At 42.8% G+C, this 11,785-nt stretch overlaps 1 protein-coding gene across 1 annotated transcript; it reads right to left on the reverse strand.

The window, feature by feature from the left end:
* Positions 1 to 1,201: 1,201 nt before the first annotated feature.
* Positions 1,202 to 9,608, reverse strand: PRDX1 (peroxiredoxin 1). Its single transcript, XM_057432343.1, has 6 exons — positions 9,470 to 9,608; positions 5,691 to 5,807; positions 4,587 to 4,740; positions 4,187 to 4,309; positions 3,220 to 3,350; positions 1,202 to 1,590 (listed from the first exon to the last, which is right to left on the reverse strand). The coding sequence occupies exons 2-6, from the start codon at positions 5,794 to 5,796 to the stop codon at positions 1,505 to 1,507; spliced, it is 600 nt and encodes a 199-aa protein (XP_057288326.1). The 5' UTR covers positions 5,797 to 5,807; positions 9,470 to 9,608; the 3' UTR covers positions 1,202 to 1,504.
* Positions 9,609 to 11,785: the final 2,177 nt, after the last annotated feature.

The following is an 11,785-nucleotide window of genomic DNA, read 5'->3' on the forward strand; positions in this document are numbered from 1 at the left end:
CTGATCAGTATTCATTCACTTACCTTGAACCCTATACAAACACTCCTGTTACTTCTCAATGCCACCCTACAGCGTTACCCTCATTTGTAATCTTGATGAGAATTTTGAATTTAAACACTAAAGCAAAAAGTTATCCAACTAAGCAAAACTTTCATATAGCTTCAGATTTGTGGTACTTAAGCAAGACCCAGGGGATTAGCTACTGTAGTGTTTATTGCAATACTCCCCAGCAAGGCTTCTGCAATGAGTACTTCTCCCAACTGCAGAAGGAATGCGACTTTCACTTCTGACTCATGTTGAGTTGCCCTGGGCCTCAACTTCATTACTGCTCACTTTAAGCAGGACAGAACTTGTTTACTGCTTGAGGAGCTGAAGTTATATGCAAGATCTCAGGCTTTAAGAGTTTGATCTTTACAGGTACATCAAGATCACAGGGTTCTATGTGATCGAATTCACTTCCATTACTAGGCAATAGCTCCTTACCCAAATCCCCAGCTCTGAAGTTCAGGACTTTATTCAGGCCACCTTTACCCAGGAAGCTACACAGCTTTAATGTAACTTAAGGCCACAGTCATGTGCTTTTCGGTTTACATTATGCACACTTTTGTAATGCAAAGATAAAAGACAAGGCTGAGCACACCCAAGTGCCAGATTTTATAGTGCTGCCCTTCTTTTGATCTTAATCATACAACTACAAGCTAATGGGTAACTGGCATATTCTCACTTCCATGTAGTGGGAAAGACTAAGGACAAGTGTTGTATATCCAAGGAAGCTTGCCTTCAGAAAGGCCAGTCTTCCACTTCTGTGAAGTGTTGAAACCGAGTACTGATGCCCAGAAATTTAGCATAAATAGTCACAGTTCTGACCTGTGTTTTAGAAATTACCAAATTGACACAGAACATGAAAAATACAGCCAGCCTTTGTTAGTCACTTCTATGCTTCATGCTCTGGGAACTGTAGTATTGCTTAACTGTGACAGATCAAATCATGCTCCACTACTTAGTAGCAAAGTTATGGCAAGTGTAAAGAGTACCTTACTACTGCAACATGAAAACCATTAATATCCCCATTCTAATAGAGCTGTAAAAGGCCTCTAGAATTGAGATATCTACAGACAGCTCAGCAGACCAAACTTTCAGAAGTTTAGCCTGCATTGCTTTCAGGTCTCCTGATGATGATACATAAGAACAGTAGACAGTATGCTCTTTCCACAAGTTTAATAGAGTTACAAAAGGATACCACTGCTCTATATGCAACACATGTCTAACCACATACACTGCATTGTCACTAAAGTCATTAGGGCTTAATGTACAGATACTGATCATTAAGATTTTCTGTGAAGGTACTGTCAACAGGACAAACTTTCCTTCAAGTAAAAAAAAAAAGTTACTGCTTATACCTATAGGATGATCCCTCGACTCAGATGCAATGACTTAGTCAAAGTTCAGTAACTGATGCTTGCTCTTTACATAAGGCATACTAGTTTCCATGCAGACTGGAGGTTTATTTCTGCTTGGAGAAATACTCTTTACTTTTGTGAACATCAGGCTTGATTGTGTCACTGCCAGGCTTCCAGCCAGCTGGGCACACTGAAATGATAAGAATGTTTTAAGTCTTACCAGCTGCTCCCCCAGAACATGTTTTTTACATAACATTAAAGCAAACTAGCAACTCAAAACATGTATACGCCTATGCAACATACAGAAGGTGAATTATTCAGTGTAGCAATATGTTAAATTCATTTTACTCATTTACATTTGTTTACTAGGTAGTAGCACGCAAGGAACTTTGTGTTTGACCATGGAACAGAGGGCCCTTTACGCATACACCCATCCCCACCCTGCTTAAAAGCTTCACAGAAGCTTGACAGCAAGGTCACACCAACTCCAGCAGCCTGGATGAGGAAGGCTTTATAAGGATTACAGTTTACTTCTCTGCTTAGATCCAGTCAAGTCTATATTCTCATCTTTAAGTCAACCTTAGTTACATCCTCCAGCTTAAAGGGGAGGGGGAGGAAAAGTTAAACTCTAGATCCCCTATATGGCTATCAAAATGCTACCAAGATGCAAAGGTTGCATGGCCTCAAAACTGCAGTATTTTTTGGACATGGTCTTCCTCATCTACAGCCATGCAAAGCAAAATGCTTGCTCCACACACAACCAGCAGTCTTAACTATAGTATTGTCAGCTTTTGACTGTTGCTCCACACCTTACTCTGGTCTATCCTGGTTTAGATGAGACTGCAGTACTAGTTCTGGAAGAAAATTTGCCAGCTTTTGGCTACTCCAGGGCACAGTAAATCCCCAAAGGCTTCGCTTGCATGACATGTGACTACTCCACCATCAAGTATTAGGGACATGTCCTCAGCTGACAGAGGATGGCATACAAATGAAACACTGAATCTCTTCAGGCTAGCACCTAGCCACAATTACAGCTCATTTTAATAAAACCTGCCATTTATGTACCAGTTCTGAAGCAAGCTACATGTGACCAGCAGTCACATGTACTGTACTTTAACCAGTGACAGCCAAAGACTGCTAACACCTGCACAGCAATTTTGAGTTTCCATAACCTTTCAAAACTTCCATCTCCATTGCCCTTTATTTTTTTAAATACCTGCAGAAAAGCTACCAGCCTGAAGCACATTATCGTTTCTGAACTATGGGCACAAAGACTCCGTTTTCCCCTCATCTATCTTCCCCTCACTACATTGTGTCCATGTGTAGCAGGGCCAAAAGTCAGCAGGCTTTCTGGGAATTTGGAGACCTTGTCTAACACTGCATAAAACTTTGCATTAGTATTAATAGTCTCAACTTACCAAATCTGAGAGGAAAGCCTAAATTATGCTTACCCTTGCAGCTTAATTATTACATGTTCTTAATTTCCATCTCAAGTATTTTCTGTATCTAACTGAAAGGGATACAACTACTATGTGCTCAGCAAGCCACCCAGCACCAAACTGATTTAAATGGTATTTCAGCACAATTAAGTGGAAATTAAGGACAATTAAGTGGAAAAAGACAGAGCACTATGGTGTCCTTCAACAAGTAGCTTTACAGAACCAGTGCCATTTCAGACTGATTGCTACATGTACTTAATACCTGCAATTAATACATGTACTGCATACCTTTCTGCAAACCTTGATTTAACCTGCTTTGCTTTGTTAATACTGTGCTCTAGAAAAACACACTCAAGATTAGAAAGAGGAAGAACTCTTACCTTCTCCATGCTTATCTGTAAACTGGAAGGCCTGGACAAGCCTGAGGGTTTCATCAACAGAACGGCCAACAGGAAGATCATTGATTGTTATCTGCCTCAAGATCCCCTTCTCATCAATTATGAACAGGCCCCTAAAAAAAAAAAACAAACCACAAATAAAAAACAAAACAGCCCCAAAGTTAAACACAGCTTTCAAAAGACTCAAGCTCAGTATTCCATTATGGCAGTAAGTTGTGACATCTGTATTACTACCTCTTCCTAAAAACTAAAGCCTTTGGTGTATGCATAGCACAGGAACATTAGCAGCTGAAAGCCTAACATTCAGCAGGAACTAGGAGGAACAGGAGCCAAGTCAAAACACTTAGGCAGGAAAACAGTGCTTCCTATTTAAGGAAGATACAAGCAGAGAAACAAAGTGGAAGAGAAGCCCAAGGAAAAAAGTGAAGGAGAGGCATTCTTATATACAAAGAAAAGCTACACACACTGTTCTCAAAAACCCAACCCAGCAATGGCTCATCATTTATTCCTCCAAGGTCATGTTAAGAATTAAAAGAAGTTCAACTCCCTTTAAGGGAACAGTCAACTACAAGATACAGATTAATTAAAACCCAAGTTGTACTTGGGTTTAAACTACTAAATACCTGTAATCACTGCCTTCACTATGTATGTCTTGCATTACCAACGTTTGCAGCAGCTCACCTGCAAGAGACTTCCACTGTGAAGATCGGTAACCCAAGGGAAGCAGCAGGCATTTCTTCTGCTTACCAGAACCATGAAGTCTAAATACTGAGAACTAAGCAGCATCTCCCCTTGTAGGGATATGTCTGACAGTCTGAAGCAGTTTACAACTAGAGTAGCTAATAGCTTCAGCTCGCTGTAGGTGTTCAAATATACGCAAGCTGCGTTCACCTGACATGCTCTATTGCACCATACAACTTCAACAGCAAGTTTACCTTTTGCACCTTACCTGTATGCAATACCTTCATCCTCTTTAAGTACCCCATATTGTTTGGCAATGGAACGGTTTGTGTCTGAAATCAATGGGATTTTCATAGTACCCAAACCTCCTTGTTTCTTTGGAGTGTTGATCCTAAAAAAAAAGGCAGTTCAAATGTTATAAACACTTCATTCTAAACTGTCCATGTAAGGTATAACAGAAGCTGATCCCTTCCACAATATCGTACTTGGCTTGCCACGAGGCAACAGATAACCCGTATCCTCAGATCTGTTCAGAAGCACTTGGTGCTACCAATACTTCAAGTGCCTTTGATACTTCAGTAAGCAAGTTTCAATACACTCAGGATTCAGTTCCTGCAAGAACCGAGACCAGACAGAACATCCTGTTAGGTTAAGAGGCCAATTCTTACCAGGCAAGGTGACAAAAGTGAGAGTCAACAGAAGCTCCAATTACTTCACAGTTAATTTTCTTGAATTCATCGGCTCTGTCACTGTATGCAATAATTTCAGTTGGACAGACAAAAGTGAAGTCCAGGGGGTAGAAGAAGAACACAACATATTTTCCTGGAAGAGCAGTACAGCCAGTTAATCTCTCCTACCTTTACAAGAGATGTCATACTCAATATCAACCATTCAAATACCGGTAGAAGAGAAAGGGCTTGATACAACTTTAAAGATCAAATGGAAAACTACAGATGCCTCTATTTTAAGAGTTGCTATATAGGTGGCAAGCCCATAAAGCACCTTGGGGGATTTGTAATTCAGACAAATACCATTTACGACAGTATTCAAGGCCACTCTACAGCTAATAAAGAGCCCAACTCAGTCTCCAAAACTAGACTGTTATATTTGACCAGGAATGCCTATCTCCTGGGTCTACTCCCATGGGCCTTCCCAGAGTACACACACTAGAAGACCCTGTGATTGACTAACAGGAGTGCAGCAATACCACAGGTCTGAAAGGCTACAAGACAAGGAGACATTTTAATTGAGTGGGTGACCAGCCTATACCTACTCACCACCCTCACACAGTCCAAGCCACAGCATCTTTAGAAATCTCTTTCTAAAGCCATCCACATTAGTATTCAAATACTTCAGGCTTTCCCTTTGATTTTAGTAAGTTTTTTTGGCAAGGCAAACATTTTACTAGTACTCTAGAAAGGAACTTCACTAGTTAGAGGAATGAAACCACTTTCCCATTGACAGTCTACAAGAGATTTTGCTGGTTCCACATGGTTTGAAGATGTTACACCAGTCTCATAGTATGACAGGACAAACACATCTGATCCAAGATTACAGTTTAGAGGCATCTTATGCTAATTACCCACAACTCCCACAGCTGGGACATTCAGCCATGCTGCTGACAGCTTCCAAGCACAGTCCAGCTATGCCTGAGAACCACTACACAAGTGGTGTATTTCAGTCCACTGACAACTGGTCACTATTACTTCAAAACCAAACTGAGATGTATCCACCATTACATATAGCTAGATTAGAGAAGCACAGAAGCTTACCTCTATAGTCAGAAAGTTTGACATCTTTGAACTGTCCATCTGGCATCACAGCTGTGGCAGTAAAGTCAGGGGCTGGTTTTCCAATGAAAGCGTTTCCCGAAGACATCTTGATTTAATCTACATAGGGGTTAATGACAATATAGTTTAGATAATAGTAGGTTTACACCTGGAAGTAAGCATTTATTCAAAGTATCCTATCAATCTAGACTGAACCCTGAAGACAGTTTTCCAGCATTTGGTCTTGCAACACAAGGCTTAAGAGTGAAATTAGTTCTGTCACCTGGATAGTCCAGTCAACGCACTAACTTCTCCCCTCAGTCTACATATCCAGATAAACCTGCTATAAACACTACTAGCACTTCACAATCTGTGGTTCATTCACCTTCTAATGATACAGTAATAGTGATCTTTGACCAGGAACAGCTCAGAGTCTGGGACAGGGCTAGCTCAGAATTTCAGTAGTACTCTGTAAATCTTTCCACCCTCCCATTCCACTCTGGTGGATGAGCTAAAGTCTAGTTGTACTTTCGGTTCGGTTTTTGGTGGGTTGTTTTTTTTGGGGTTTTTTTTTTTTAAAGACTTTTTCATGAGGAGACCCTTGTTCAATTTTACAAGGGAATTTAAGTCCTCAAACTTTATCCTCCCGTTGATTCCAGAACAAAAGAACTTTTGTTAATCCCCAGAGACCAGTGCTCTGCATAACTCCAGCCTTTCAAACAATTAAACCTTGTTTTATTTGTGACAAGACTCATTGTATACATGGCAATCATATCCTATGTTAGCAATTAAAATTTCACCAAGTCTTAAACCAGTACAGCCAGGTTGTCGTCCGCGCCCCCCCCCCCAAGTCTACTGAAAAAAGTAAGAGGGCACACAAGGACAAGAGAACTTTACTTCTGGCTGCCTGCCCTAAAAGCCAGTCATTTGTAATACGCCCTGTACAGTATTTTTGCTCTGTCTGGGAATGCAGTGGATCACTTTAGAATTCCAGTTACTTCCATAGCATAAGATTATCTATTTGACTGATTATGAACCTGGTTTCTTCAACTCGGAGTCTTAAGTGATTTCACTTAAGTCATTCCCTACACTGCTACAAGCACCAGCTGCCTTGACAATAGGAAAAAAAAAAACCTCTGAAGGTTAGCATGAGTCTCATGTTACTAATGAAAGCTGAGATTCAATGATTTTTCCAAGTCCTGCCTGCAAGGCACCAAGTCCATTATAAAAAGGGTTGAGAACACCTACCCCATTTCTTGGCTCTTTCTCCCTTGCCAGCCACTTTCTTCCTGAAAAACTAGCCTGTAAGTCATAAGCATTTAGCTTTCAATCCAAGTTTAGTATTTTTAGTAACGGTTTTACATTTGAAAGGGTATCTTCAATACCCTGACAGTAATCAACTACCTCTCAATTTTCATCTTGAGGAGTGTCAATACATTCAGCATTTCTAGCTGCTTTTTGCAATAAAATTCTTTATCCATGTGTTAACACAAGGGTTCAGTCTTCAACTGCAGCAGGCTGGGAGTGAGACTTACAAATGAAGGTGGCCAGAACTATCAAGTGCTCACACAATTGTACAGGAGCAGCCTAGCAGGAAGGCATTAATAATCCCTCTGCCAAGCATCACATGTGACAGGTGTTGCAGGTGGAATTCTGAAACTGCAGCTCTGTAGTAGGTACAGGAGGACAGCCACTGCACAGTATTTACTTGAGATGCTTAAAAGTAGCAAGTTTTATCTCAAAAGCAAGAGCTGCTCTTGTCTGGAGTGCAGGACCTCACATTTATTTTATCACTGAATCACATTCTTCTCCATTACTCAAACTCAAGGTCATCCATCTGCTCAGTACTATGACAGTCCTATATTTGTTCCACCAGCAATCCCTTGGAGTATTTACTATGCATTCAATGTCAAAAGCTGTCAGACTGCTCTTTGATACTTCCCCTTTCTAAGCTGCAAGTTACTGCCCTCTTTTTAGTTTACATGAGTATTTTTAATACTGGCAGGAGATTTCAGTTGTCTTGTACTGCAGGAGAATCATCTGCTTTCCTCAGAGCACTGACTGACTGGCCAACATTTCTGGTTTTCTGTGTGGGGTGAGCATGTGTTTTCACATGCTCTGATTGGATTTTTAACCACAGCATTTCCTAATCCACAGAGGAACAGACCAGACTCAATGTTATTTCATAGAGCCATAGAATTGCTTAGTTTGGAAGCAACCTTCAAGATTGAGTCCAACTGTTAACCTGGCACGGCCAAGTCCACCGCCAAAATACACCCCCAAGTGCCACATCTACATGTCTTTCTAAATACCTCCAGGAATGGCAACTCAGCCACCTCCCTGGGCAGCCTGCTCCAATGCTTGACAACGCTTTCAGTGAAGAAGTTTTTCCTAATATCCAATCTAAACTTCCCTTTGCACACCTTAAGGCCACTTCCTCTTGTCCCACTGCTTGTTACTTAAGAGAAGAGACCAACCTCCTGTGAGGTAACTGTAGAGACAGGTCTCCCCTGAGTATCCTTTTTCTCCAGACCAAACCGCCCCGCTTCCCTCAGCCACTCCTTCACTAACTTCATTGCGCTTCCCTGGGCCTGCTCCAGCACCTCAATACCTCTTGCAGTGAAGGGCCCAGAACTGAACACAGTATCCGAGGTGCACCCTTCACCAGCACCCAGTACAAGAGGACGATCACTTCCGTGACCCTGTTGATAAAAGCCAGGATACTCCTGGCCTTTCTGGCCACCTAGGCATGCGGCTGGCTCATATTCAGCTGGCCGTCAACCAGCACCCCCAGGTCCTTTCCCCCCAGGCAGCTTTCCACCTACTCTTCCCAAGCCTGTAGCACTGCACAGGGCTGCTGTGACCCCAGTGCATGACCTGGCACTAAGTCGAACCGATCGCTCTTCTTTCTAGACAGAAGGGTGGACACTGCCAATCAAGTACACTTGAATCAGGTCAGAACATCTTTGTTGCTCACAGCCACACACGGCCTCAATTATCTTCAACTTGCAATTATAATAAGCCAGGCCTGCACTCTTAGCCAGCAATTCATACCTTTAGGACATCCTGAACAAACGCGAAAGGCCATTTCAAAACACACCACCCACCTTCCGCTTTGCTACCTTCAGACTGCCACCAAAACGCGGTTAAACTACCGGGCTGCGGTCACAGAAAAGCGATATCGCCACAGACCTCCTGGGTTCCAGCACGCCGCAGCCAGCTACACCCAGACCACGGAACGCGCTTCGCTGAAAAACCCTCTTACGCCAATTCTAAGTATTTACCTGCGCAGAAGGCCACTACATCGCCCTGCTACACGGAACACCTGCCACCGTGTATGCTCTACCAAGCCGAATCCAGCATTAGTTTGAGGGGTTTTAAGGATTTAGAAGCGAGAGGCCGAGCCACGGCTTCCAGCGCAGCGGGACGCAGAGAAAGCTTCGCTCCCAGCCTCCCCCTGCGGCACAATAGCAGAGCCGATAAAGGCAGGGTGCAGGGAAGTTCTCTGCGGTCGTGTGTCGTCGTGCTCCCGCAGAAAAGAAGGGGAAAACCGCACAAGGAAAGAAAGCGGCGCTCCTTAGGGGGCGCGATACGGAGCGAGAGCTCGCCCTTGAACGCTGCGCTCAAAAGCCCATCCGCGCAGAGGGGGAGGGGAAACAAACCCAAATAAACGCAAAAAAACCCAACCCAAACCAACAAAAAAAACGGAAAACACAGACTGCTCAAAACCCTGAACCAACACCACCCTGCAGCACGCACGCGGCCCGCTCCCCCGGACTTACACAAAGCGCCTCCTCGCAGCTCGCACCCTCACTACAGCACCCGGCCGACTCAAACTGCGGCAGCTCCCCCCGCACCGCCCGCTTTATAGCCGCCCCGATCTCGCGAGGAGAGCCTCTCCCAGCCCGCCTCGGGCTGCCTGCAAGGGCAGCATGACTCGGCAGGTTTGTGCTGGTTCCCCGACGGGGATAAGGTGCCCCTTATCTGAACGGAGACACTGCGGCGGGCTGCTGGAAAGCAGCAAAGGAATTCGAATAAAGGGAGATAATGCGGTGGATGGGGTCCTGGGAGGTGCCGTGGAAATGGGCAATGTAATGGTTGTAAACAAATAACGGGAAGATGATTCAGGCGGCTTATTGCAAGAAGAAACTGCTTTATTAATGTCTTAATAGGTCCAAGCTATACATATGAAAAGTCATCAAAGAGGCGAAGGGTGGGCAGAATTTTGAGGGAGAGTAAGAGATGGCTGGCACATCATTGGGACGGACTGGACCTGGTGGTGATTTCCGTAAAGCCAGACTTCCTCTTACAGAGCAATAGGCGTTCCCAGTGTTAACGCAGGTCAAATCTTTTATCCTCTCATTCTGCATTACCAACTTCCTCCTCAACCTGAAACTGATTCCCAAGCTTTCACTGATCTCCTTCAATGGGAAGACTGATCCAAGTCGTGCAAGTCAGCAAAAAGCTTAAAACTAAAATAAGAAATCAAAGTCTAACCTCTGAGCTTTGAGGAGTAGGATGGAAACTCTTAGACACAGCTACAGTTACTCACTTCAGGGAGTTTTGCATCATTCACAGAGTGAAAGCAATTCTGAGGAACACTTAGCATCTGTGAATCCTTACAAACATTGCGTTTGGAACCAAGACTGAACTGAAGTAGTGTGGTGCTTTTTTGAGGACCAAACCCTGAATTTAAATATAAAAGCTTTATTAGACAATGAATACTAAAGGCCATTAAGGACATATCCATGACAAGCTGCTTGCTTTAGTCAAAAGTGATAAGGTGTTTATCAGCTGATTTTTACTCATCTATTTTGCAGTTTACAGCTGTGTTTCTTCTACCTGTTAAAAACTTGATTATAAATTGTAATGTGGAGAAAACCATAAAGGATTAACAAACTTTAAATGTTTGTAATCTGCATCACTGTGTAGTGTTGCTGGGTGATCATACCCATATGGTGATTCACCCTAGAGACAACTGGTTTCAGTTCCAGGTGAAATTAGTCCTTAAATAATAAAAGCAAGTAACATGCATACATGTACTTAAGAAAAAAAATCTGCATTCCCCTTAATGCAAATAATTTATCTGCTACTGTTTCTGTTGCTATAGCATACTTAGTCTTTTACAAAAAGAAATGTTACTTTCTTAACATCAATGCTGTGATGGCAATCAACATCTATAAATTGAGACATGTATATACCTACCTATTAACCCAGGCAGGTAAATGAACCTATCAACCCCTGTTGACCCGAAAGGTCAAGCAGTCCTAATTAAAACCACTAGAACAATGTAGTCTTACTGCATCTCTGGCAAGTTTACCAATGGACAAAGCAGTAATGACTTTCTCATGGCTTCAGACTCCCTTAATGCTTGTGCTCATTTCTCATACTTTCAGATGCATAATACACCCATTTCACATAGCTGCCACAATGCAGTTTGTTCCAGGTTTGCACCTTAAGCATTACATTTCCATTCATATGTCCATGGCCTCATTATTTTTTATTAGTTTCTGAGCTAGTCTTTCCAACATCAGTTTCTGTAGGTTTTGGAGCGGTAACTTGCCACAGCCACTCCTTGTTCATGAGCAGATGGGTTTCTGTAGCCTCTTTCAATCTTTAGATGCAAGATACTACCTAGATTGAAAAAAAAAAAAACAAAACCAAAACCAGACTTCTCCAAGAGAAACACAGCATGTCTGCCCAAGCAGGTGATGGAATGACAAGAGTTTCCCATACTTTGCTTCTCTACACTCTGTTCTTCACACAGTGGCTTAACCACGCTCTAGTATTCTGCTAAAACCGCTGCTAGACAGGATAAGCTCGTACCTGGTTAGTGTGGAGCATCAGGAGCCCAAGTGCAGGCCCCTTTGCATCCAAACAGATATGGCCACAGTAAGCGATTTATGTATTAACATGAGGAGCTGGCTGGCCCTGAAGTGTCAGAGCACTGAAACTACCTGAAGATTTCTAACTTGGTAACCATGCCAGGTTTTGCATGGATCATTTTGTATCTCCCATGTACATTGGGAATGGGTTCCTGATATGAAAAACAAAACCCCCTCGTGTAAAAACAAAGGCAAAGAAATAGGTCCTATATG

The sequence above is a fragment of the Pezoporus wallicus genome, unplaced genomic scaffold (assembly GCF_028554395.1).
Source record: "Pezoporus wallicus isolate ANWC-B61680 ecotype Strahan unplaced genomic scaffold, APGP_CSIRO_Pwel_v1 contig_14428, whole genome shotgun sequence".
Taxonomy (NCBI): domain Eukaryota; kingdom Metazoa; phylum Chordata; class Aves; order Psittaciformes; family Psittacidae; genus Pezoporus; species Pezoporus wallicus.

Excerpts from the sequence above, each read along its gene's own strand:
- PRDX1 (XM_057432343.1), bottom strand. The coding sequence starts at position 5,796 with ATGTCTTCGGGAAACGCTTTCATTGGAAAACCAGCCCCTGACTTTACT. Across the intron at positions 3,351-4,186 it reads GATGAAGGTATTGCATACAG|GGGCCTGTTCATAATTGATG; the intron begins GTAAGGTGCAAA and ends TTTTTTTTTTAG. Across the intron at positions 1,591-3,219 it reads TACAGATAAGCATGGAGAAG|TGTGCCCAGCTGGCTGGAAG; the intron begins GTAAGAGTTCTT and ends TTATCATTTCAG.